Raw genomic sequence first — 24,516 nt, forward strand, 5'->3', positions numbered from 1 at the left:
TTCGCGGACGAACTTCTTGAAGATGCGTTGAGAGGCTGGGGCTTGAGCCCCGCCCAGGATGCAGGCGATCGCGCGCGGCTCCTGGAAGCCCCTAGCCCCCTCGTCCTGATGGCGGTCCTTGTTTCTCCTTGGCTACGGCGGCAGCGGAGGGAGGCCTGCGTTGCCTGTCGGGCGATCCTCGCGAGGCTGATCCCTCCAGTCTCCCTCGCAAGGCGGGTCTTGCCATCGATCCTCGCGAGGTCGATCGCGCCACCCTTGGCGCGGGCAGCGGTCTTCCCAGCGTCCTGCGTTCCTTCCTCCTCCTCGACCGTAGCCCCGGTCACCACGGTCGGGGCGACGGCCGATCCTTCCTTCTCGCACGGCTCAGAGCTCTTGACATTCGTTGGTGTTGTGGGTGTGGAGGTTGTGGTACACACAGTACCGACTGCCCTTGGAAGATTCGGGCTGATCTCTGCCCCGCTTGGTGTCTGGTTCTGCTGCGAGCACGGCAGCCCCCTTGCGCTTCACATCCTTGGCCTTGGGCTTCTTCTCTTCTGGGTCCGCGGCAGGCAGCTCGAGGAGGGAGAGATGCCCTTCTTTAGCCCTGGCGCACTTGGTTGCCAAGTTGAACAACTCCAAGGAAGTGCACAGGTCTTCATGCATCGCCAGCTCCTCCTTCATCTTGACGCCGCGCACGCCGTCGGAGAAGGCTGAGATGATGGCCTCCTCGTTCACCTTGGGAATCTTGAGGCGTGCGTTGTTGAAGCGCTGGATGTACTTCTGCAGGGTCTCTCTGGGTTGTTGCTTGATGCGGCGCATGTCGCTCACGCTGGGTGGCCGGTCGCGAGTACCTTGGAAGTTGGTGATGAAGCGGGTGCGCATCTCGTCCCAGGAGGAGATCGTGCATGGAGCCAGGTTCAGGAGCCAGGTGCGGACCCCATCCTTGAGCGCCATGGGAAACCAGTTCGCCATGACCTTCTCGTCTCCGTTGGCAGCTTTGATGCCCAGCTCATAGAGCTGGAGGAACTCCGCAGGGTCGGCCGTGCCGTCGTAACGAGGAGGCAGGTCTGGCTTGAACTTGCCGGGCCACGCGATGCTGCGTAGCTCGGTGGTGAAGGCACGGCGGCCTGCTGTGGCCATGGGAGGCCTTGGGTGACGGAGAGCTTGGTCTTGCATGTCCCCATGCGCTGCAGGTGGGAGCAGCGCGGGGTCTTGACGTGCGGGAGCAGGAACATGGTCGCGACGTGCTGGAGCAGGGAGTGCCCGGGCATCTTCTTGCGGGCGAGGGACTTCTTGGCAGCTCTGCTCTTGCCGCGCTGGCACCTGACGGAGCGGGTTCCGCCCAGGGGCCACGCGCCTTGGAGCCATGGCACCTTCTTGAGGAGGAGGCGGCTGGGGCGCCCCCGGAGCTTCGTCGCCCACGCGGGGCGGGGTGTGGTGCAGCGGAACGGACGGCGCAGGAGAGCCCCCTGCGGCACGGACGAGCTCGGCGAAGCGGTCGAGCCATTCTTCATAGACGTCGTCGACGGGACGGTAGCGCAGGAGCTCGTTTGCCGCGATGAGCGCAGCTCGAGCCTCCATGGGTGCGCGGAGCGCGCGGGACGAAGAACCAGCTGGGATGAGCGAGGGAGTAGCGGTGCGGCCGTCTTGCCGCACGGACGGATGCTGAGACGACGCTTGCTGCTCGTCCCCCGCCGGGCCGGTGGCAGTGTTGACGGCAGGTGACGGGGAACGGCGAGGACGCCCGCCGACAGGAGCCGTCTGGGCGACGCGGGAAGCGAGAGCGTCCCGGCGCTCGGTGCGGGCCCGACGAGCGTCAGACATGGACGCGATGGTCGGAGGAGAACGGGGTGGTGGAAGACGAATTCCGGCGCACCCCTACCTGACGCGCCAAATGTCGGATTTCGGGTTCTGGCAGACCCTTGAGGTTCGAACACTGGGGTGCGCGCGGAGATTTCGCCTTCTACCTACCTGCACCCCTCCGCCTCGCTAAGATCTAAGCTATGGAAAGAACAGCACAAGAGACACAGGGTTTATACTGGTTCGGGCCACCGTTGTGGTGTAATACCCTGCTCCAGTGTGTGGTGTGGTGGATTGCCTCTTGGGCTGATGATGATGAGCAATACAAGGAAGAACTGCCTCGCGAGGGTCTGTTCTTGGCTGGGGGATGAACTGCTAGGAGGAGTTCAGTCACCCTTATCTCTCTCTCTTTTCTCGATTCTCTCTCTGATTTCGATCCGATCTCCCATCTCTCCTGTGGGTGGCTAGTCCTATTTATAGGCAAAGGCCCTGGGCCTCTTCCCAAATATTGAGCGGGAAGGGCGCCAACAATTGGCCATTTCGAAGGGGAACATCTGGTACACTTATCCTGACTAAAGTTGGTCCTCGCCTGCCAAAGGCTCTGGTGGTGACGCTGGCTTGGGCTCCACAATGACTTCCTCCCTGCCGTTGGACTGGTCTTGGTCTCGTTGCACCGAAACGGGTGCCTTTGCTTGATGCTCTCGCCTGCGCTTGCTCCCTTTGCACCAAAGAGGAAAGGAGGACACTGCGCGGCTGGCGCCCGCGTGGCACCCTTGGTCGTCATGGCTTGCGTCACGGGCACCTCGTGAGGTACCCTGCCTTGATCTCTCCGCCTCCTCGCGAGCCAGCCTGATGAGGCCGTGCCTGCGGAAGCTCCGTGTCGTCCGCCCCGCGAGGCTTGGCCCCTCGCGAGGGTCTTGGGTCTGTGTTGATGAAGATGAGCCGCGCTAGGCCCCTCCTCGAGCCACGCCGCAGGCCGCAGGCAGGCAAGTCTGGGGACCCCCGTTCCCAGAACGCCGACACCTTCAGCCCGAGCACAAGCGGTAGTACGACTCGGGTAGCGCTCGGGTGAGCGGTACTTCCGCTTACACGGAAGTTCTAGCACTGCATTCAACTGAACAAGTCAGGGAGGCGGTAGCGCCACTGGAGCGGTACTGCCGCTTCCACCGGCGGTACCGAAGGAAATATGCCCTAGAGGCAATAATAAAGTTGTTATTTATATTTCCTTATATCATGATAAATGTTTATTATTCATTCTAGAATTGTATTAACCAGAAACTTAGTACATGTGTGAATACATAGACAAATAGAGTGTCACAAGTTTGCCTATACTTGACTAGCTCGTTGAATCAATGATGGTTATGTTTCCTAACCATAGACATGAGTTTTCATTTGGTTAATGGGATCACATCATTAGAGAATGATGTGATTGACTTGACCCATCCGTTAGCTTAGCACGATGATCGTTTAGTTTGTTGCTATTGTTTTCTTCATGACTTATACATGTTCCTATGACTATAAGATTATGCAACTCCCGAGTACTGGAAGAACACTTTGTGTGCTACCAAACGTCACAACGTAACTGGGTGATTATAAAGGTGATGTACAGGTGTCTCCGGTGGTACTTGTTGAGTTGGCATAGATCGAGATTAGGATTTGTCACTCCAATTGTCGGAGAGGTATCTCTGGCCCCTCTCGGTAATACACATCACTATAAGCCTTGAAAGCATTGTGACTAATGAGTTAGTTGCGGGATGATGCATTACGGAACGAGTAAAGAGACTTGCCGGTAACGAGATTGAACTAGGTATGGTGATACCGACGATCGGATCTCAGGCAAGTAACATACCGATGACAAAGGGAACAACGTATGTTGTTATGCGGTTTGACCGATAAAGATCTTCATAGAATATGTAGGAACCAATATGAGCATCCAGGTTCCGCTATTGGTTATTGACCGGAGACGAGTCTCGGTCATGTGTACATAGTTCTCGAACCCGTAGGGTCCGCACGCTTAAAGTTCGGTGACGATCGGTAATATGAGTTTATGTGTTTTGATGTACCGAAGGTAGTTCGGAGTCTCGGATATGATCACGGACATGACAAGGAGTCTCGAAATGGTCAAAACATAAAGATCGATATATTGGAAGCCTATATTTGGACATCGGAATAGTTCCGGGTGAAATCGGGATTTTACCGAAGTACCGGGAGGTTAACGGAACCCCCCGGTAAATGTATGGGCCTTATTGGGCCATAGTGGAGAGAGAAAGAGAAGATACCAGGGCAGGACGCGCGCCCTCTCTCCCTCTAGTCCGAATTGGACTAGGAGGGGGGCGGCGCCCCCCTTTCCTTCCTCCCTCTCTCCCCCTTCCTTCTCTCCTAGTCCAACTAGGAAATGGGGGGAATCCTACTCCCGGTGGGAGTAGGACTCCTCCTGGCGCGCCCTGCTAGGGCCAGCCGACCTCCCCCCTTGCTCCTTTATATACGGGGGCAGGGGGCACCCCAAAACACACAAGTTGATCAGTTGATCTTTTAGCCGTGTGCGGTGCCCCCTCCACCATAATCCACCTCGGTCATATCGTAGCGGTGCTTAGGCGAAGCCCTGCGTCGGTAGCATCATCATCATCGTCATCATGCTGTCATGCTGACGGAACTCTCCCTCGAAGCTCTGCTGGATCGGAGTTTGTGGGACGTCACCGAGCTAAACGTGTGCTGAATTTGGAGGTGCCGTACGTTCGGTACTTGGATCGGTCGGATCGTGAAGACGTACGACTACATCAACCGCGTTCTCATAATGCTTTCGCTTACGGTCTACGAGGGTACGTGGACGACACTCTCCCCTCCCGTTGCTATGCATCACCATGATCTTGCGTGTGCGTAGGAATTTTTTTGAAATTACTACGTTCCCCAACAGGTACTACCGCGTAGTGTTGAGCAACCAGTAGGAACAGCGGTAGTAGAGAAGGACGATGCGGTAGTGCCGCACATAGCGGTACTACCACTGGGTACTGCCGCTCTACTTCTGCTCGAAGGACAGAGCAGTCCGGAAGACTTAAAATAAGCGGCACTCACAGTGGTACAAGATAGCGGTAGTTTCGCCTGGCGGTACTATCGCTTCGCATGACCGGTACTTTCGCGCTACTATTAGTAGTCCAGTAAATTTGCGATAGTGGAGTGCTAGTCAGGGCCGCAGTATCGCGGGGGAGATACTACTGCGTTGAACTACCGCCCTACTACCGCTCATTTACAAAGCACTAAAAATAGGTGGAAGTGCCAGTAGCACTGAACTGTGGCAGTACCGCTGGAGCGGTACTACCGTGGTGCAGAGCGGTACTCCCGCTTATGTGCCTTAGGAAAGCCCATGCACAAGGAAGGACAAGCTCCAGTGCCGGGAAGAAAAGAGGGTACAAAAAGACTGTGTATGTGTTGATTCCACCCAAACATTTTTGAAGCGGGCCCCCTCTTAATAGTACGGTGATCCTACGACTCAAATCTACCAAAAATGAAATGTAAGAAAACAACCGTCTTCGCAATATCTCCGAGGGGTACGAATCGTATTGTGCCATATGATAGATTCTCTGAAATGCTCAATGCACATGATTAGTCCACAAAAGTATTGTCATCAATCACCAAAACCACTATGGGAGAAATATGCCCTAACACTACTTAAGCGGTGACAATCTGGTCACCTATTTACACCACCTAGTTTCCTATGAAAACAACTTGCTTGGCTTTGGATTTGATAAGTTCGAACTTGATTTAAATAAGATTGGGATAAAGAAAAGGCCTATTTATCTTGGGCTTAAACTGGTTACCCACTCATGCCTCGGTAAAGCTATTGAACAAGGTTTTGTGTGTGCGTGTGGGTGGGTGATATGGGTTGGGAGGGGGCTCCCCCCCTGAATTGTTGCGTAAGCCAACTTTGTATCTCGGTAAAGCTATTGAATCGAGGTTTTGCGTGTGCATGTGGGTTGGGTGGGGGCTTCTCCCCCGTTGAAATGTTGCGTAAACTAGTCGTGTTATGGTTGCCAGCTGGTCGATCGGCGTGAATCTCGCGAGCGATCGTAAGCAAAAGTTTTGGTCCCTTTCGCCTCGAATTCTCCGTTGCCGGGGCTATATAAAGCAAGTTTCTCGCTCCATCTCCTCTACTCTTCCCTAACGAACCTCCTCTGCTCTTAGCTACACATGGAAAACTCACCATGGTTGCCTCACTCGCAAGTTGATGGTGAGGAGTGAAGTGAAGCCTTCTCTAATTTGGCGGTGATGATCGGTAACTTACTATGTTCACATGTCTAGCTTTATGTTCGTTGCAGTTCTGAAAAATACTTGCGGGTAAGGCATAGAAGACGTGGTTTATTCTTCTATATATGAAACCCTCTCTACCAACTCCGATGATTCATCGGCCAGCCGAGAGGGGGGAGGGGGTGACACTATACTTAGGGGGGAGGGGGTGACACTATACTTCTTCCCCTTTGGTTTACCCATACGAAAGTTCCTCTCTTCCTATATCCCTTTCTTTCGCTGCCGACAATTTTCTCCTCCGCATCCATTATCATCCAACAATACCACCGGAGGTTCGCTAGCAGATGGGTAACTTCATCTCCCCTCCCTTCCCTCCTTGATCCCAGAGAAAATAAATTTGCTCAGATCTACTCATGTCGACAATATAACAAGTTTCATTGTTAGGATTTTTCTGTCTAGATAGATGACCGGATTGAATCGCGATATTATTCGGAAGTTTTCCATATCCTATTTAAGCACTCTAGACCGAAGAAGCAGATTTTTCTTTTAGGGGAGTTGTCCAGTTAACCCGAGCCCCCAGGTGAGCTTACCCTCTTGCAGCTCTAGAGAGTCACCACACCAGATCCGCTCCACCAAAGCCGTGGCGTGAGGAGAAAGACCTGGGGAAGATGATGTAATTTCTAACTTGTTAGGGCTAACCTTTTCCAGCTGCATCGAGCTTTTGCATTGTCGTTTTGGTAACCGAAGCTTATCCCATTTTTGGCAGTTTTACCTTTGCGTGAAACCAGGCGCAGTAAGCAACAAGGCTCACATTGAACCAGCATCAGAAGAGACCAACGGTGGTTCATCTCGCCGCTGAGCTGGATGCATGCGTTCATATGCGGCCGAGATCGAGGAGCCCCTCCCATGGACGGCGTGCACCCGGCTGCTCGCCTCGCGTGCGACCGGCCTCCTTTCCACGTCCTCTGCAGCTTACCCGCAAGCCTTTTCCGGAGAGCCGCGACGAACTCGAGGCTACTGGACGTGTAGACAAGGTGGAGTTACTGGTCTTCACCGCGAGATTAGCGGAGGGGGGCTTCAGTTCGCCCCTGATCACCGCGCGCGCACCGGCAACCGGCGGGTGAGGCGAGCGATGCCGGGCCGGGCTTTCCATGTGAAGGGTGCCGTGTGTACGCCGAGCCGTGCGCCCCTGCGCTGCGTGCTCTCCCTTGCGCGCCCTGGCCTTGTCTCGTAGCCGGGGCGCGCAACAAACCTCTGTGGACGCACGCGCACGCGCGGCGTGCCAGGGCACGGAGCTGGGCCTTTATCAACCCCACCTCGCCGTGCCATTGCCATCCGCCAGCGAGCGAGCGAGAGAGAGAGAGACAGTGTGTTTGTGTGAGAGTGAGGGATCGAGCGAGGTAGTGGTGGCTAGGCGGCCATGGCTGGATTGCGTGAGATGGCGATATTCTACTCACAAGAGCGCAGCTTCTTCCACAGGCTGGTGCGCGACCTCGGGCAGGAGAAGGAGCATATGAGGTGGGTGATCGCGCTCTGGCTCTGGTTCGAGGCCGATGGGAACGACAAGTTCATGCGCCGCGCGGCCGCGCTTCCGGGCCCCGTCGTGCTGCGCTTCGTCGACGAGGCGCTGGCGTGCCTCGCCCGCCTCGCCGGCCGCGTGCTCCCCGGCGCCAGCACCCTCCTCCCCTGCACCAACGCGCTCCTCAACAAGCCCATCGACGACGTCACCTACTTCGACGAGCACCGCGACAACATCATGCCCCGCGTCAAGTTACTGTACAAGACCGTCTGCCGCGTCGTCCTCGACGACGCCTGCGCCTCCGACGACGCCGTCTTCTTTCCCAGGAGCAGCGCCGCCTCCGCGCCGCGCGCCATCGGCACTCCCGTGCTCGCCAGCGCCGTCTCCCCACCCCCCCAGACGCCAACGACGCCGAGGTTCGCCGACTTGAACGCAATAGTGACGCCGAGGTTCTCCCAGCTGAACGCGATGGCGCCGCCGTGGGCCCCGATCCGGCTGGCGCAGCCGTACCAGCCCCAGCCCCAGCCCCAGCCCCCACCCCAGCACCAGCACCAGCAGCATCAGATGATGATCATCGACCGCCTTCCAGAGGAGTTCCGCTCGCTCTTCATCACCTTCTCCCGCGGCTACCCCATCGACAAGGACGACATCAGGGACTTCTTCAACTCGTAAGCTCATCGCGCCGCCACTACTATATATCATCAGCATATCTATCTCTGGTCAATATATATACAAACGATGACCGTCATCATATATATGCGTGCATGCATGCATGCATGGATGGATGGATGCAGGCTGCACGGGCGCCCGTGCGTGGAGGACGTGATGGTGGAGAGGGCGGCGCCGGGGCAGATGCCGGTGTACGGGAGGGTGGTGCTGCAGAGCGCGGACATGATCCCGGCGCTGCTCGGGGGCGAGCCGACGGCCAAGTTCATCATCAAGGGCAGGCACCTCTGGGCCAGGGTCTACGTGCCCTGCTCCAGGAACACCTTCCAAGCCTGAATGCTCGATCCGTCCATCCATGCATCCAGCTACCTGGCCTACAATTAAGCTGCATGCGTGCATGGAGCTGGAGCTTCAAGATGTGCCATGGCACAGTCAGTTACCCGGTTCATATGCTACCTACTACTACTCGATCGATTGGTCCAGAGACTATGCTCGAGAGATGAGACAACCATCGATCGATATACATATGTGTGTCCAGTTTGTGCTTTGTGCTTGTCTTAATTATATCGGATATGTGGAATAAATGTGTGTTTACTTCCGTTTGATACATGAAAGTATTTATGTTACTCTGTTATTATGCTTGTTAGGTCCACCAGGGCCTCCATAATGCCAAGCCCGTCAATGCTTCTTTTGTTTGATCAGCTGATCTCGATCAGGCCCTGGTTTGAGATAGCGGGGTTTATTTCCTGTTCCTGCCAGAATTCAACACTTCATTGCCTCTTTGGTTCAAAGGATTTTTATAGTAGGATTTTGGGAGGATTGAAAAAAAATTAGGAGTTAGTTCTAGGTTGGTCGTTTGATTAGTATGATTGAATCTATAGGGATTTCCATAGTAAATCTTAGCATCCACTCCAATCTGCTGGAAAATTTCTTTGTTTTTCTTGTGATGCAATCAAACAAACTCCAAAGTCAAATCATGTAGGATTCAATTGGGCATGACACTCTAAGGCTTCCTCTGGATATCATGAGAATAGGAAAATCATAAGAAATGAGATGACATGTATTTCAATTTCATGGAGAAAGAGATGTCATTCGATGCATAGGATAGGAATTTTGTCATTGAGTCTAGGGTAATGTTTTTTTTCCTTTGAAATGCGAAGTATTGGTTCCTATCCTACATAAGAATAGTAATCCATTTCTACAAAGTAAAGGGCTCCGAAGGAATTTTACCTTTGAAAATTATATCCTATATAACTCCCACAAAATTCCTACAGACCAAAGGAAGCCTGGTCATGTATTCTTCCTATTCCGGTGTTTTTACAATCATGCGAATGAAATAAGTCCAAGCCTTCTTTGGTTTAGAGGAATTTTGTAAGAATTCTAAAGGATAGAAATTTTGTAGGCAAAATTCTTTTGGAGCCATTTGCTTTGTAGGAATGGATTCCTGATCCTGTGTAGAATACGAATTAATCCTTCACATTTCAAAGGCCAATGGAAAAATTCCTACCGTATGAATCAAGTGACATCTCTTTCTCTATAGGAATTGAGAAGTAACATCTCTTTCCCTATAGAAATTGAGATACATGTCTTCTCTTCCTATGGTTTCCTATTCCTATCATATGAACCAAACGAGTGGAATTTCCCACGATATTCCTGTGTTCCAAACAGGCCACTAGTTATGCGAATCGAACAGTTTCATGTGAAGTTCCTGCATTCCAAACAGGCCGTTGTTTACGGTTTACCAGACAGTTTGGTAGCCTCTACTTACATGGCGGCACCAAGGATGTTTCCAGTCACAGAACAGGCTCAAGCTCCCAATATAGAAACTACCCAAATCCATGTCTACATCAATAGTATCTTTCAGGGTAGTATGCCTCATAAGATCATATATACCAATTATGGAAACATTTTGTGGCATGTGAAATGGATACAGATGATCACGTCGACATCTACCGACTTATTCCGACGTGGGCGTTTTCTCCCACATAATCCAGCACATCTAGTGTCACTGCCTACAAGCTTCAATTCACACTGCTTACAGTTTTGATGCTGCGACATAGCTCTGCTCAGAATGCCCCTCGACAAAGCTCTGCTTGGCATGTTTGCCAGATAGCCAGGGAGCGAGCGCGTCGACCAGCCTCTTGATGTCATCCGAGGAATGAGAAGCACTCAAAGTTATTCGCAGCCTGCCAAGAGATTCATGGCCAGTTAATCTTGGTCGACAGTTGAAACAGAGTCTCATTGGTGATCATCTGTACTAACATCGAGCAGGAATCCATAGATACAGAGACATGCATGCTACAACAGATCTTGCTAATTATGACATTGTGCTATATGCCCTTAATCGAAAAGTCCTAGTCCAGTTACTTGGACACAGGGTTGCAGGTTCTATATTGGTGAAGTTCATGACAAGACACTGGATTGCAAACGAAAAAACAGAAGGGAGGAGGGACCTGCATGAGTTGGGCGGCACGGTGGGTGGTCGAATTGGTGTAACATGAAATCCAGATCTTAGCATATGCCTGCAGTTCAAAGATGGAATAATTAGGAACATAAGATACCAGACTGGCACTAAATAAAATTGGAAGGAAGAGATATAACCTGCCAGCCCTCAATGCTGCTTCTTCACTTCCTACTACTATGGAAATTATGGGACTAGTTATATTGAGTTTAGTCAAGGATGCAAAATACTGCACATGCCTCCAGACCAATAATCTCCGCCATCGTTCCTTCCTCGAGACATGGAGCGCAGCTGAAATCAGAAAACAGCACGGATGTTTGAAGCAGTGTGATAGTTTCTCTTTCAGAAAAATGCAAGTTCCTGATAACTATAGTTTCTTAAGCTAGCTGAAGTGTTTGTACCCAGTTATCATTCTTACTGACCAATGTGAAAGCACTAGTCATCATTTTAAGCATTTCCTAATGAAAAGAAGGTAAGAGAAAATAGTGGACATCAGCCCAATAAATGGAACACAACAATGACAGACCGCTAGCTTGCGATATTCATTTTAGAGGGTTCTATGACATACTCCCTTCGTCCCATAATATAAGAACGTTTTTGACACTACACTAGTGTCAAAAACATTCTTATATTATGGGACGGAGGGAGTAGTTGGTATGTTGTGAATATTACCTTGAACAGAAGCAACTACTGGCACTGGCAAAGCAGTTGAAAAAATGAACGAACGACCTCGCGACTGAATTAAACTCTTCCATCGGGTGCTGCTCAACACATTGCAATTTTTTAGTTATTAGCCAGTAAACTATCAAGATATCATAGTAAGTCCAAAGTGTAGGGAAGCCATGCAGTGTGGAGTGCTGATATTCCAGAGTCAAGTGTCCAGTACCATAAATATACAGTGTTGCAAATGTGCATAACATCCTATTCATTGAATTATAAGCATGGGGCACTGTGGTGCAAATTTGCCAAAGCTAATTTATATGATATGATCCAGAACCTTGAAAATCACTTTATGTGATCTCGTTTTTTTTTTACTAAAATCAGTGCCGCAATGTACAAAAGTATGTGCATTCATACGACAACCTGATATAAGTGTCTGTTTACCTGCATGCCACAAACCCACCCTGGCAGCCAGCAGCCTTGCTCAAGGTGCCAACACTTATGTCAATTCCACTCTCACATTCAAGCAGCTCGGGTACACCACCACCATTATCACCACAAACAAGTGTTCCATGGGCCTGTCCAAGGAAAATCGCAACAAAATCGATCACTAAGAAATTCTGCAAAACTGTATCTGAGGGGAGATAAAATTACTAACATCATCGATGACCAATAAAAATCCATACTTCCTGCGTAGTTCCACAAGTTCAGGTAATGGAGCAAAATCACCATCCATGCTAAACAAGCTGCATTGTATCAATAAAAGAGTATCTGAATTTGGTGCTCTGACAATATGCATACACAAGCATGCCTCTACTTATACTTCACACAAACATAAATATACTTTTTAAGTGAGGAAATTAAATTTGAGAAAAAACTTGCCTATCTGTGACAACAACTTTCTTTTTTATTGAGCAACTGGACCTGCACGGATAATGGTATTGTATTGTAGCTATCTCAGTTCATGATTACATATGGCATATTATGCAATAATGATATTATGACTGAAAAATGAAAAAACATACAGGAGGAAATCAAGATGGGACATGTCACAGTGCTTGTAGACAAACACTACAGCTTCTTGCTGCCGCTCAATAAGGCGAATCCCATCGATGATTGAAGCATGATTCAGGGCATCTGAAAAAATAGCAATTCTCTCGTCCTTTGCAGGTTTTCTGCCAACCGCCAAAAGAGAGCTGATACTTCCCAGAGCAGTCATCACAGCCATATTGGCAGAAAATCCGGTGGGGCAGAGAAGGCAATCCTGTAGAAAAACTCTAAAGTGAGGATGCAAAACTTGTGAAATAATGACTACTTGAACTAAAAAAATACGACGCTGGACCTCTTTTTTCTTCAACTCTGCCAATGATTCCTCCACCAATTTGTGATAAGTAGTATACCCACATATCAATGCGGAGCCTCTAGGGCCCATGCCATACTCTTGAGCTGCCTAGCAAACGCACCCAATAGTTAGCTCAAGCAGAGACTCGTCGATTCAGAGTACTCTACAGTCCTAACAATCGCCACGATTGCAGAACTTGCACACCTTTGCTGCGGCCTCACGGACTGCCGGATGTGAGCTGAGTCCCATGTAGTCATTCCCGGAGAAAAGAATGAGCTTCTCACCCAGCTCCTCTTCCTGGCCACTGGCCTCGCCACCTAAACCAAACGTGCCCATGAACAAGCCATGTAGTGAGCACTAGCAGTAAATCTTGAAAGTGCAATATAACCAGAAACTATAAATAAATAAACACAAATAAACTCTGGAGCGTTGTTCTTTCTTTTTGCAAACCATATCCTAACAGCTAACAGGGACACAGTCACACAGCAAGGCATCAAGTATATATTAATAACACCCAAAAATAGTAAGCGGAATTGTCTAGGGCGTTATAGCGAGCAAGGGAGGTATATTGACACTGCCTGCTGCAGACCTTCGGCGAGCCACTGGTGGAGGGTGGCGCGGTCGACGCGGATCTCGACGGCGGCGCGGTCCCACGGGCCGGGGCCTGGGAAGGTCTCCGGCGGCGCGGGCGGCAGCGCCAGGGAGATGGGGCGCGTGGCGCGCAGGAGGCTCCTGGACGCCAGCTCGCCGAGCGCGGCGTCCACGAGCGCGTCCCATTGCGCCATTCCGTCGAACAGGCGGCCGCCGCTCCCTCCTCGCTGGTGGTGGGACGGAGAGGACGAGGCGCGGACACGGAGAAGGGTCACATGACAGAGCGGTTGGCCCACGCTTCCGTGACCAACAACGTAAGCCCAACCAGGATCGGCCCGAGTTAAAGACTATATTGGGCCACAGGCCCACAACCGATTGTATTGTACTCGGCCCCGTGACGCTCATCGTGTCTCAGTTTCCCTGAAAAAACGGTAGTCATGTCTCGGTCAAGCCGCCTCGAGCTTTCCCTCGAAAAAAAGAGACCGCCTCCACCACCACCAGCTCTCCACTCCGGCGACTCGAGCGCTCCTTTCGCCGGCGGGCGGTGGTTCTGCGCGGCGGTTGCTCGTGTATAGGTGCGACTCCCTCTCGCGCTCCCGACTCCTCCTCTCCACATCTCAGACACGAAGTCCCTCGTCTGCACGCTTGTTTTCAGTAGCCTCTGTTTATGCTTGGTTTCTGCTACGTCCTGTCACAATTATGCCGGATCCGTCTGTTATGCTCGCGCGTGGTGTTCAGCCTAGTTTTCGATGTGTTCGTGCCTGATTTTGTGATGAACTGATGATGGCATGCTGTTGTTCTCGCTTTCGCGTGGTAGGGTTTCAGTTCAGCCCCTTTATGTTGAGCACGATCGAGGCGAAATAGTTCATACCATGCCTGGTTTTACATGATTCTGTGATACTTTCTGTAGACCTGGTATAGAACATGTTTGTGGCATGCTTGTTTAGTTCATATGGGAAGAACTGTGACTGTCCTTACCGGCTGATTTTATTTTGGCAAACACATTGATGGATTCCTGTCTTTTCTACTGTGATTGCTTTTCTTCGAGCCACGAGCTTGGGATTTGAGAATGATTCTTAGCTATTTTCAGTTGCCACTTTGTCATTAGGTATGCAGTAATTTGTCTTTGGATTATCTACTTGTTGTTGCTTGCGTAGTTCAGAACTGTTATTATTTTTCTGAAAATCTGTAAGTTTGGACGGGGAAATTCGAACAGCATATATTTCATAACGGTCAAGGATGTGGAACTTATGAATACTTGTGTTTACGAGTTTGCACGTGACTGTGTGCTTTTAATATTTTAATTGGCAGTTTATATACATTGCGTGTTCTTGTTCAGGCTCTCTGTTATGCGGCCTGCCGGCCCACCAATATAAGAGCTGGTTCGCGAGAAAATGATGTTTGGAGATTTTTCACTTTGATTGGTGTCACGTCATGATTTTTTTGCTCCAGTTGTTATTGTTCTTGTCATGTTGCTGTACTGTGTGGATATATAGTTTGCGTGCCATCTACTTATATAGAGTCATGAAAACGTTGACTTTATTCTGCTTTTACATAGTGCTTGCTCGTAATTTTAGGACTTTAGGTATATATGCAAGGTTTAGCCAGCAGAGTTTGTCTCAATTTTAGATTTAGATGTCAAAAATTGTTTGAGTGTCCCCTGTTGGTGAGTTTTCGTATGGTTCTGGTACCTGTGTTACAGAATGGCTTCATCTCATTGACTTCATTAAGCATTACTATGTTTCTTATGTTGGAAAACTGAGAAATTCAAAGCAGATTGCACCCTGTTGCTATTTTTTACATTGAATATCTACAATTTATTCCGGAATAATGTACGTGAAATCTAGAAGCTTGCCTCTGATACCTGTTTTTTGTTGAACAATCAGGAAAATGTCATCAAATCCTGAAGAAGGCAAGCGTTATGCACGCAGAGACCTTTTGCTCAAGATCCAGTCAGATGCTCATAAGTGTTGGGAGGATAGCAAAGTTTTTCATGCTGAGCCGGGCAATAAATCTCCAGGCCCTGGTGAAAAATTCTTCGGCAACTTTCCGTATCCTTACATGAATGGATTGCTTCATTTGGGACATGCGTTCTCATTGTCCAAGCTTGAGTTTGGTGCTGCATACCACAGACTCCGTGGCTCAAATGTTCTATTGCCATTTGCTTTCCACTGTACTGGGATGCCAATCAAGGCCTCAGCTGATAAGCTGGCCAGGGAGATACAACAGTATGGAAACCCTCCAGTGTTTCCTCAACCAGAGAATAATTCAAGTGCTGAAGTGGCAGATGATAGAGAAGTTGAGCAGGCTGCTGTCGTTACCCCAGATAAATTTAAGAGCAAGAAATCTAAGGCTGCTGCAAAGACTGGCATGCAGAAGTTCCAATGGGAGATCATGAAGAGCTTTGGCCTGTTAGATGAACAAATTGCCAAATTTCAAGATCCTTATCACTGGTTGACCTACTTCCCTCCGTTGGCGGTAAAAGACCTTAAGGACTTTGGCTTAGGTTGTGATTGGAGGCGTTCATTCATAACCACCAACATGAATCCTTTCTATGATGCTTTTGTTCGATGGCAGATGAGAAAGCTCAAGAAAATGGGGAAAGTTGTCAAGGACCTGAGGTACACAATCTACTCCCCATTGGATGGCCAACCTTGCGCCGACCATGACAGGGCAACAGGTGAAAATGCACAGCCACAAGAATATGTGCTGATTAAAATGGAGGTGATTCCACCTTTTCCCCCAAAGTTGAAGGTCTTGGAAGGAAAAAATGTTTATTTGGCAGCAGCTACATTGAGACCAGAGACTATGTATGGCCAAACAAACTGTTGGGTGCTGCCTAATGGAATTTACGGGGCTTTTGAGATCAATGATGCCGATGTCTTCATTCTGACAGCAAGGTCTGCTCTTAATCTTGCATATCAGAATCTATCCAGGGTCCCCGAAAAGCCAACCTGCCTAGCTGAGCTTTCTGGCAATGATTTGATTGGTTTGCCATTAAAGTCTCCTCTTTCCTTCAATGAAATCATATATGCGCTTCCCATGCTCACTATCTTAACAGATAAAGGTACTGGCATTGTGACTAGTGTTCCAAGTGATTCGCCAGACGATTTCATGGCACTGCAAGCTTTAGTCACAAAGCCGGCATTGAGAGCAAAATTTGGAGTCAAAGACGAGTGGGTTCTTCCATTTGATATTATACCAATAATCGACATTCCTGGATTTGGAGACAAGTCAGCTGAGAAGGTGTGTGTTGATCTTAAGATTACGAGCCAATACGACAAGGAAAAACTTGCTGAAGCGAAAAGGATGACATATCTTAAAGGGTTTACAGAAGGAGTGATGGTTGTAGGGGAGTACAATGGCAGAAAGGTTGAAGAAGCAAAGCCACTGATTAAGAACAAGCTTTTGGAAGAAGGCTTGGCTGTTTTGTATAGTGAGCCTGAGAAAAAAGTTATGTCAAGATCTGGTGATGAGTGTGTCGTTGCTCTCACAGATCAATGGTACATAACTTATGGTGAGGTTGAATGGAAGCAGAAGGCGGTCAAATGTTTGAAGAACATGAATACATTTTCAGCTGAAACTCGTAATGGGTTCGAGCATACATTGGGCTGGCTGAACAAGTGGGCTTGTTCACGTTCTTTTGGCCTAGGTACTCGCCTTCCATTTGATGAACAGTTCCTTGTAGAATCTCTTTCTGATTCAACTCTATACATGGCGTATTACACGATTGCGCATCTTCTACAAAATGGTGACATGTATGGAAAAGAAAGATCTTCTATTAGGCCAGAGCAAATGACGGATGAGGTATGGGATTATGTTTTCTGTGATGGTCTGGCACCCAAAAGCGACATCCCTCCTGCTCTATTGAGCAAAATGAAGCAAGAATATGAGTACTGGTATCCCTTGGATATTCGGGTATCTGGTAAGGAGCTTATCCAGAACCATCTGACATTCAGCATTTACACTCATACAGCTATCCTTCCAGAGCATCATTGGCCTCGTGGATTCCGCTGCAATGGACATCTTATGCTTAACTCTGAGAAAATGTCCAAGTCAACAGGGAATTTCCAAACTCTTGGGCAGGCCATTAAAGTGTACTCTTCAGATGCCACCAGGTTTGCCCTTGCTGATGCGGGTGATGGTATGGATGATGCAAATTTTGTCACTGAAACTGCAAAATCTGCCATCATGAGGCTTACAAAAGAAATTGCATGGATGGAAGAGGTTATAGCTTCTCAATCTTCTCTGAGATCTGGTCCTCCCTCTACTTATGCTGACCATGTGTTTGCCAATGAGATCAACATTGCTGTGAATGAAACCGAGAAGAGCCACAGTTCTTTTATGTTCAGAGATGCCTTGAAGTCTGGGTTCTATGACCTACAATTGGCTAGAGATGAGTACAGGCTCTCTTGTGGAGCGGCAGGCATGAATCGTGATTTATTGGTGCGGTTCATGGAAGTTCAGACGAGGCTCATCACCCCAATTTGTCCACACTATGCTGAACATGTGTGGCAGAATATCCTAAGCAAGGAAGGTTTTGCAATAAAGGCTGGATGGCCTATCGCAGACACTCCCGATCCTACTCTTAGAATAGCAAACAAGTATTTACAGGATTCGATTGTTTTGATGAGGAAGCTGCACCAGAAGCAAGGATCAGGCTCCAAGAAACACAAGAAGGGCGCGGCACCACCTCGGACCGCAGAGAACAAGCTCACTGTCGGTCTCATATATGTCAACGAGCACTATGACGGATGGAAAGAGCAATGCCTGAGGGTGCTTCAATCGAATTATGATAGCCAAACGCGTTTGTTTGCTCCTGACGAGGACATTAGTGAGGCACTGAAGAATTGCTTCATTGAACATGAAGCAAGCTTCACACAAGTCCAGAAGCTCTGCATGCCTTTCATCAGGTTCAAGAAAGATGAAGCAAGGACCATTGGTCCCCAGGCTTTGAATTTGAAGCTTCCGTTTGGTGAAATGAACGTGCTTGAGGAGAACCTGGAGCTGATCAAAAGGCAGCTGGGCCTTGAGCATGCAGAGGTGCTGTCGGCATCTGATGGAGCTGCTCGTGCCAGAGCTGGACGGCATGTTTCTGTGCTGAACAACAACCCGCCTTCCCCTGGGGAGCCAGTTGCAATATTCATGAGCAAGCAGGAGTTCGAAGCCCAAAACTAAGCTCAGCTTCATCGATGTAAGTCATACTATTAGCTTGCCTTACATGTTTGCAGCTTGGCCATTTCATGTTAGTCATGGGTGTAATTATTATGAGAATAAATGTAGGTTGTATTGCAGTGTTGTGGTCTGAAACTGGTTCCTCCTTGTGATGGTTTGCTCTACTGTTAAGGCTCAATTCGCTTCTAGATTAATGTGTTTAGTCAGATTACATGCACCCATGTGTACACAAGTTCTGCTATGCTTTTTGGCTGCACTGAAACCAAGTTCTAGAATGTTCAGGAAAAACAAGTTCTGCACTGAAATCTCTGTTCATTTACCATGCCTTGTATGTGATATGTATGGGGCTTTTTACCTGTCGTGGCAATCCTGTGTGCTATATGTAGCTTGGGAAATCATGTATATAAATGAGTGATTTGTGTCTAGAATCTCCTGCACCGTTGTCAGCCTTATTAAAGATAGAAACTCTGCCACTTGATGTTACTGCTGCAACAGAAATGTTGTCAGGCTTACTCAAGATGGTCACTAGATCACTCCATGCTGGTAGTGTTGTAGCAGAAGATGGGTCAGTAGCATTACTGTAGTTGTGCCTTACGTCGCAGGGTAATTGGCTCATAGTGCTGAGGTAAATATCACTTTTGACATTGTGTGTTTGTTATGCGATGTATGGATTCATCTGTTGCGACACTCCTATGAGCTATATGCTGCTTGAGGTCATGTATGAAATGTGCTGAGGTTCTTCTTCCTTTGGATGAATAGGTGAGGAAAGGAAAGCTGGCGTGCTTGACGGTGTGAGGATCCGAGAAGGTCAAGGATTCAGAAATGGTAGGCATGCTGTTTGACGTGGCTGTTCATTCATGGGAGTGACTTCGAATTCATCATACGGAAGAACTGAGGAAGTGCAGCCATTGGGAAATTGTACCATACTTGCACAGGTTGACACGTGGGACGCCCACGATCAGTCCCGCCTGCAGCCTGACATGACATGTTAATTTGGCAGGTTTCCTGTGTTTAGACTTGAACATACTTTTTTGCCTCGTGTGAATATTACAAAGGAATAGGTTGATGCGTGAGAACGATTCCTGAGCTCCATGCTCTTGTACAATTAGTGCAAAAAACACTATTATATTATGGGACGGAGGAAGTAGCTTTTAAGCTTGCTTGTCTATACATCTTTTTTCTGAACAAGGCGTGTACATTTTACAACTTCTCTGCTGTGTGCTTGTGAAGGTATTAGTACAGAAGCCCTGGAGTTTTTACTAGGGAGTATGGAACTCCAAGCCCTGGAGCGCGCTTCTCGCGAATTGGCGCTTGAAACTTGGAATTGCACTTGTTATTAACAGTTGAAACATTCAAGTTACTGTCAGCTCAAAATGCTCTTGTTATTCTTGGTTTCTTTACCCTTTCCAAATGCAGTGGAGGCCATCAGTTGTGTGCTCCATGCATGTGTTTCTTTAGTGCGCTGTACTCCAAGTGAGAGACCAAAAGCGGGGGAAACGGAGAGGAAGAAGATGCAAACTAAACCATACTGTATGTTACAGAAGACTGGTGTAATTGATCATGTAGATCGATCGATCTGTTGGCTCCTGTTGTGACAAACTCGTGGTGGTGCTTGCTCCTTATGGCACCGTTTGCCACACTGATCACACACAGGAGGACGGATGAAGTGAACTGAACTGAGCAGAGGAGCGTCAGGTCAGTCGATCAATCAAAGTAAACGTCGTGCCAGCTCCTCCGGCCGAGAAGCGCGGACTCGGGCGGCCACGCCCCCCACGCATGGCGCGAGCCTACTGGACCGAAGCCCAATCAGTCGCCGTCGGGGGAGACGCCCGCCAGTGCCGCCGGGCCATGCCATGCCATGCCAGCGTGCACGCCACTGTGGCTCGTTCGCCTCAGGGTGCAGTGGCGCCGGTGCGCAGCGCGTGGCGTGCGCCGCGCACATGGGGAGCGAGCGGCGCCGAGGCGAGGGCGGGCGCGCGCGGGGCTGCCGGGCACACGCACATGGTCAACCGGCACATGCCCGCCCCCTGTGCGCGCTGCGCCCCCGTGCTCCGCACCGCGGCGCGTCCGTTCGTGGTTCACCCTCCACCTGGCGAGTGATCGCCAGAGGGCAGGGGGCACGCGGGTGCGGCACCGCCACCCACCACGACGCACCGGCGCCGCCCGGGCCTACCGACGATCTCTTCTCCGGCGACCGATCGATCCCGCACAGGGGCCTGTCGCTCGGCCAGCCGGGCTGCACCTGCACACACACACCCACCGGCGGCCACGCGTTCCACGCCATGTTACGCACAGTCCATGGGCCGAGCACGCACAGTGGCGGTACACATATAGAATATCTTTTCTGCCGGGGACCGCGGCCGGGTAAGTAAAATCCCTGGCCTGAAGATCAAACAAAGCTTTTGGAAGAAGCTTATTAAAAAGGGGTCCCAGGGAATGATGGGAAGTGCGGAAGCAACCGTGGCCGCGGGTAAACGCCTAGCTAGGAGAGGACCAGACCCAAGGCCAAGGCCAAGGGGGCACGCACGCACGACACGATCACTGCACATGGTACGGCGCCATGCCATGCCACCCGGACCCGGCCGATCTAGAAGGAGTCAGTAGCCTGACAGGATCAAAATAAGCAAGGCAGCATCATGGTAAACGCAGGCACCAACATGCGCTGCAATTTGCAGGACGCCAACCGCGAACGCAATCCCGACCGATTAGTTATATGGGAATCCAAGGAAACTTATAGGGGCTCGCCTCACTCACTCGCCGCCACAAAAATCCAAGGAAACCGAGCACAGCAGGCAAGCCTGTTTTGCTTCCAGAGAAGAGGAGAGCGTGCTCGTGCAGGGGCGCTCCGAGAGCCAGCCCCGGGCCCGACCAGGAGACCATCGCCTCGCCCTCGTCCATGTGCTCCGATCCCAATGCCGTATTGCCATCCATCCACTGATCCATACAGGCACACAGTAGCATGGTGTACAATATGCTCCGCCATGCGCCCGCCCCTTGCTTTTCCGGTTCTGCACTGGATGCATGGGCAGGCAGCCATTTTCACATCACAGCTTGGCTTGCAGCTGCAGGTACAACCGCGTTGGTTGTCTCCACTCTGCTTTGGCAGCTAAAGCCAAGGCCAGTGGGCACACCGGACGACGGACTGGACAGCAACATCAACGTGCGGCTCCTCCCTCCAGCAGGGCCTGCGTGGGTGAGTTGTAAAAACATGCAAACAGGCGTGGGGGGGAGGGGGAGGGTGGTGTGCAGTGTGCTATGCTACCTTTGGCCTTTGGGGATGGAATGGATGGATGGGCTGGTTGTGTCACCAGCAAGGCACCAGCCACCAGGGTGGTGGTGAAAGGAACAGAGCGTTGCGCATGTCCCTGCCAGCTTCTTCTGGCAAATGGGCGCAAGCTGTCAGCCATTGTATTTTGGATTCAACTCAGTTCACTTCTTTTTTTTTTCGGTGAGAAGTGAACTGAGAGAAAATACCCTGGTTCGTCCAAATATAAGACGAGCGAAATGATTTGAAGTCATTCAACGCAATTAGATCTCGTCCGAACAAAGAAGGGCAGATGGATACTTATTATTTAGCATAGTCATGATAAAAAAAATTGTAAAGAAGGATGACCCCTCAGCCTTTGCATCAGAACGATGCATGCAACCATCATAGGCGTGATAATGGTGTGCTGCAACGTTTTTTTTTTTTTGCATGAGGCCGTCACATCACATCACATTGTGGCACTGGTATGAAATGGGCTTGATGCTGATATGTGCCACCCCTGTGGTGTGCACATCAAAATGGTGTGCAGGTTTTACACGGATTTACCCAACCATGCACATCAAAAGATCTACGTGATGTTGTTTCTTTTTTGTAAAGGAGCGACGTTGCTTCTTTTACAAGACTGAATTTGCAAATTACAGAATCTGATATACTTCTTTTGTTGTTTTCGAGATCGCACTCATGTGAATATCTTATAGAATTCACCAATGGAAAATCATGTATGTCTTGACTTCTTCAAGAATGAACCCTACTGTACCGTATATGAACAACAAGACATGAACTCTACCCGCAAACAAAAACACGTCAACTTTTTTGTGTAACGATTCAAGAAGGTTCATGAATTATAATTAAAATGGTGCTATTGATTCTCGGCCGTCAGGAACTTTCACAAACCTTAGCCAACAATAATTGCACATTATTTGCCTAATATTATGTTACTGCCAATGTATAACTTTGGCAGAACCTTGATACAATTATTAGTTGTAGGTTATATGTGTGGTGATATAAAAGGGTGATGAACAGGTGTTTAATGGAAAGTTTGGAAGTTTAGCTAACATTTAAGAAATATTAAACTAATTTATTAATATATAATCTTAATTTTGAAAAAGAAAAAAAATCTCCATAGTCTACCTAACTTAACACCGACTTAGAGCTAGAGTTGTCTCGTCCAATATACATATGAGCACCCTTCTGCATATTGAACTAGCCCCTTGGAAAAAAGGGAAAACCATCCACAACCACTTGAATTTGTATCACTGAATATCTAGTGTGTACTGAAAAGTTTGGAAATCTAACTACACATGTAACAAAGTTCCAACTATTTTTTTCTATAGATAATCTCAATTCTGGTAACCAAAAATCTCCATAGTACCTAAATTAAAGACGACTCCGATCTAGAGTTGGTCTTGCCCCATACGTTTCGACAAATAAAACACGACATCATATTTATGAGCACCGCCTGCATATTGTGCTAGCGGGTAAGGGCCATTCTTTTGGGCGGCTTAAAAAATAAGCCGCCTCTCCCAGCTTCAAAAATAAGCCGCCTCCTAATTTTGTTGACACTTCTAAATCAGTTAATCCATAACTAGTTTAAAAGTCTTAATAAATAAAAAAGGCGGCTTATGAAAAATGCCGGGGAGGAGGCGGCTTATTTTTTTAATCTACCAAAAGAACTTGTCCTTGGTATCAGGTGATACCACCATTCGCATGCACAAGTGCTCCTAATTATAGAAACTCGCACTTAAATGTTTTAAAAATTCACAAAAGTTGTGGATGTTCACAAGGGATGTCTACAACTATTTAAAAAATCAAATCCAAAATCAAAATACACATAGAGAAACAAAAAAGAAAAATTCTAATATAAATAGTGTCAAAAAAGACAAAAACATGAACAACGTGGAAACATGACGCTATTCACATCTGGATTTCCTTTTTTGTTTCTCTATGCATGTTACGAATTTTTGTTTGAAAATTTTAAGGGCTGCAGATACTTGTCTTATAGACATGCACACGAAAAAAAAAATCAAATAATTGTGAACCATTTAAATGTAAATTAGGAGCATGGGAGGAGCATGCATGTGAATGGTGGCATCACCTGATATTCTCCCTTGTCCTAGCTCCAAAGCCCACCACCACTCAATTTTGTACCGTTGAATCTGTGGTGCCAATTTTGTGAAATGATGATGTATATCATGTAGTGCCACAAGGCACCGAAAAGCCAATGATGAACATGTGCCCTTGGAAACAAAACAGTGGGGACAAGACCATGGGGGCACCAAGCATATATATCGCCCTCCCATGGTTTCTTAATAGACCCCGATAACTGCCACATGTGTGATGTATCGGGTGGTTGTGCCGCACGTCCTGTGTGGCACGGAGACGACCCCGCCCACACGACCGCGTCCGAGCGCGCGCAGCCACAGCCCGCACGTCCGGTGCAGCGCGATCGCCCCGCACGAGCACGTCCGGGTGAGCGAGCACGCGGCCCGCACGACCCGTCTCGGCCGTCGCCCCTCCCCACCTGCGAGCCACACGCCCCGCGTGTCAGTAACCACGCGTCCCGCCACGATTGGCATGGTCCGGACCCTCTTCAGTTGCCATGTTGCTCAACTGCAGCTGCCATATTGCTGAACTACAGTTGCCATGTCGGACAACTACAGTTGCCATGGTTGCTCAACTGCAGTTGCCGTCTTAGGTCAAGTGTCGGATGCCATTTTTGGGCAACTGCAATTGTTGCCATATCGGACAACTACAATTATCATGATTTTGGAAAACTTTAAGAGTTGCCACCTACTAACACTGGACAGTTGCCATGT

The 24,516-nt window shown here is 49.1% G+C and overlaps 3 protein-coding genes across 3 annotated transcripts; 2 read left to right on the top strand and 1 right to left on the bottom strand.

The window, feature by feature from the left end:
- The first annotated feature begins 7,338 nt into the window (after positions 1-7,338).
- LOC119294703 lies at positions 7,339-8,811 on the top strand. The gene is made up of 2 exons (XM_037572980.1): positions 7,339-8,208; positions 8,335-8,811. Exons 1-2 carry the CDS (start codon positions 7,442-7,444, stop codon positions 8,540-8,542), a joined length of 975 nt encoding a protein of 324 aa, XP_037428877.1. The 5' UTR covers positions 7,339-7,441; the 3' UTR covers positions 8,543-8,811.
- A 1,181-nt stretch (positions 8,812-9,992) lies between these two features.
- On the bottom strand, positions 9,993-13,516 carry LOC119275903 (8-amino-7-oxononanoate synthase-like). Its single transcript, XM_037556835.1, has 11 exons — positions 13,259-13,516; positions 12,874-12,986; positions 12,670-12,777; positions 12,353-12,591; positions 12,210-12,251; positions 11,986-12,073; positions 11,772-11,905; positions 11,340-11,428; positions 10,808-10,958; positions 10,660-10,728; positions 9,993-10,392 (listed from the first exon to the last, which is right to left on the bottom strand). Exons 1-11 carry the CDS (start codon positions 13,452-13,454, stop codon positions 10,242-10,244), a joined length of 1,380 nt encoding a protein of 459 aa, XP_037412732.1. The 5' UTR covers positions 13,455-13,516; the 3' UTR covers positions 9,993-10,241.
- Positions 13,517-13,720: 204 nt separating this feature from the next.
- On the top strand, positions 13,721-19,590 carry LOC119275904 (leucine--tRNA ligase, cytoplasmic-like). Its single transcript, XM_037556837.1, has 3 exons — positions 13,721-13,835; positions 15,147-18,454; positions 19,195-19,590. The coding sequence occupies exon 2, from the start codon at positions 15,151-15,153 to the stop codon at positions 18,436-18,438; it is 3,288 nt and encodes a 1,095-aa protein (XP_037412734.1). The 5' UTR covers positions 13,721-13,835; positions 15,147-15,150; the 3' UTR covers positions 18,439-18,454; positions 19,195-19,590.
- Positions 19,591-24,516: the final 4,926 nt, after the last annotated feature.

This window comes from Triticum dicoccoides, chromosome 1A (assembly GCF_002162155.2).
Source record: "Triticum dicoccoides isolate Atlit2015 ecotype Zavitan chromosome 1A, WEW_v2.0, whole genome shotgun sequence".
In the NCBI taxonomy this organism is placed as follows: Eukaryota; Viridiplantae; Streptophyta; class Magnoliopsida; order Poales; family Poaceae; genus Triticum; species Triticum dicoccoides.

Excerpts from the sequence above, each read along its gene's own strand:
- LOC119294703 (XM_037572980.1), top strand. The coding sequence starts at position 7,442 with ATGGCTGGATTGCGTGAGATGGCGATATTCTACTCACAAGAGCGCAGC. Across the intron at positions 8,209-8,334 it reads ATCAGGGACTTCTTCAACTC|GCTGCACGGGCGCCCGTGCG; the intron begins GTAAGCTCATCG and ends GGATGGATGCAG.
- LOC119275903 (XM_037556835.1), bottom strand. The coding sequence starts at position 13,454 with ATGGCGCAATGGGACGCGCTCGTGGACGCCGCGCTCGGCGAGCTGGCG. Across the intron at positions 12,592-12,669 it reads CAGAGTTGAAGAAAAAAGAG|GATTGCCTTCTCTGCCCCAC; the intron begins GTCCAGCGTCGT and ends GTTTTTCTACAG. Across the intron at positions 12,252-12,352 it reads TCCCATCTTGATTTCCTCCT|GTCCAGTTGCTCAATAAAAA; the intron begins GTATGTTTTTTC and ends TTATCCGTGCAG.
- LOC119275904 (XM_037556837.1), top strand. The coding sequence starts at position 15,151 with ATGTCATCAAATCCTGAAGAAGGCAAGCGTTATGCACGCAGAGACCTT.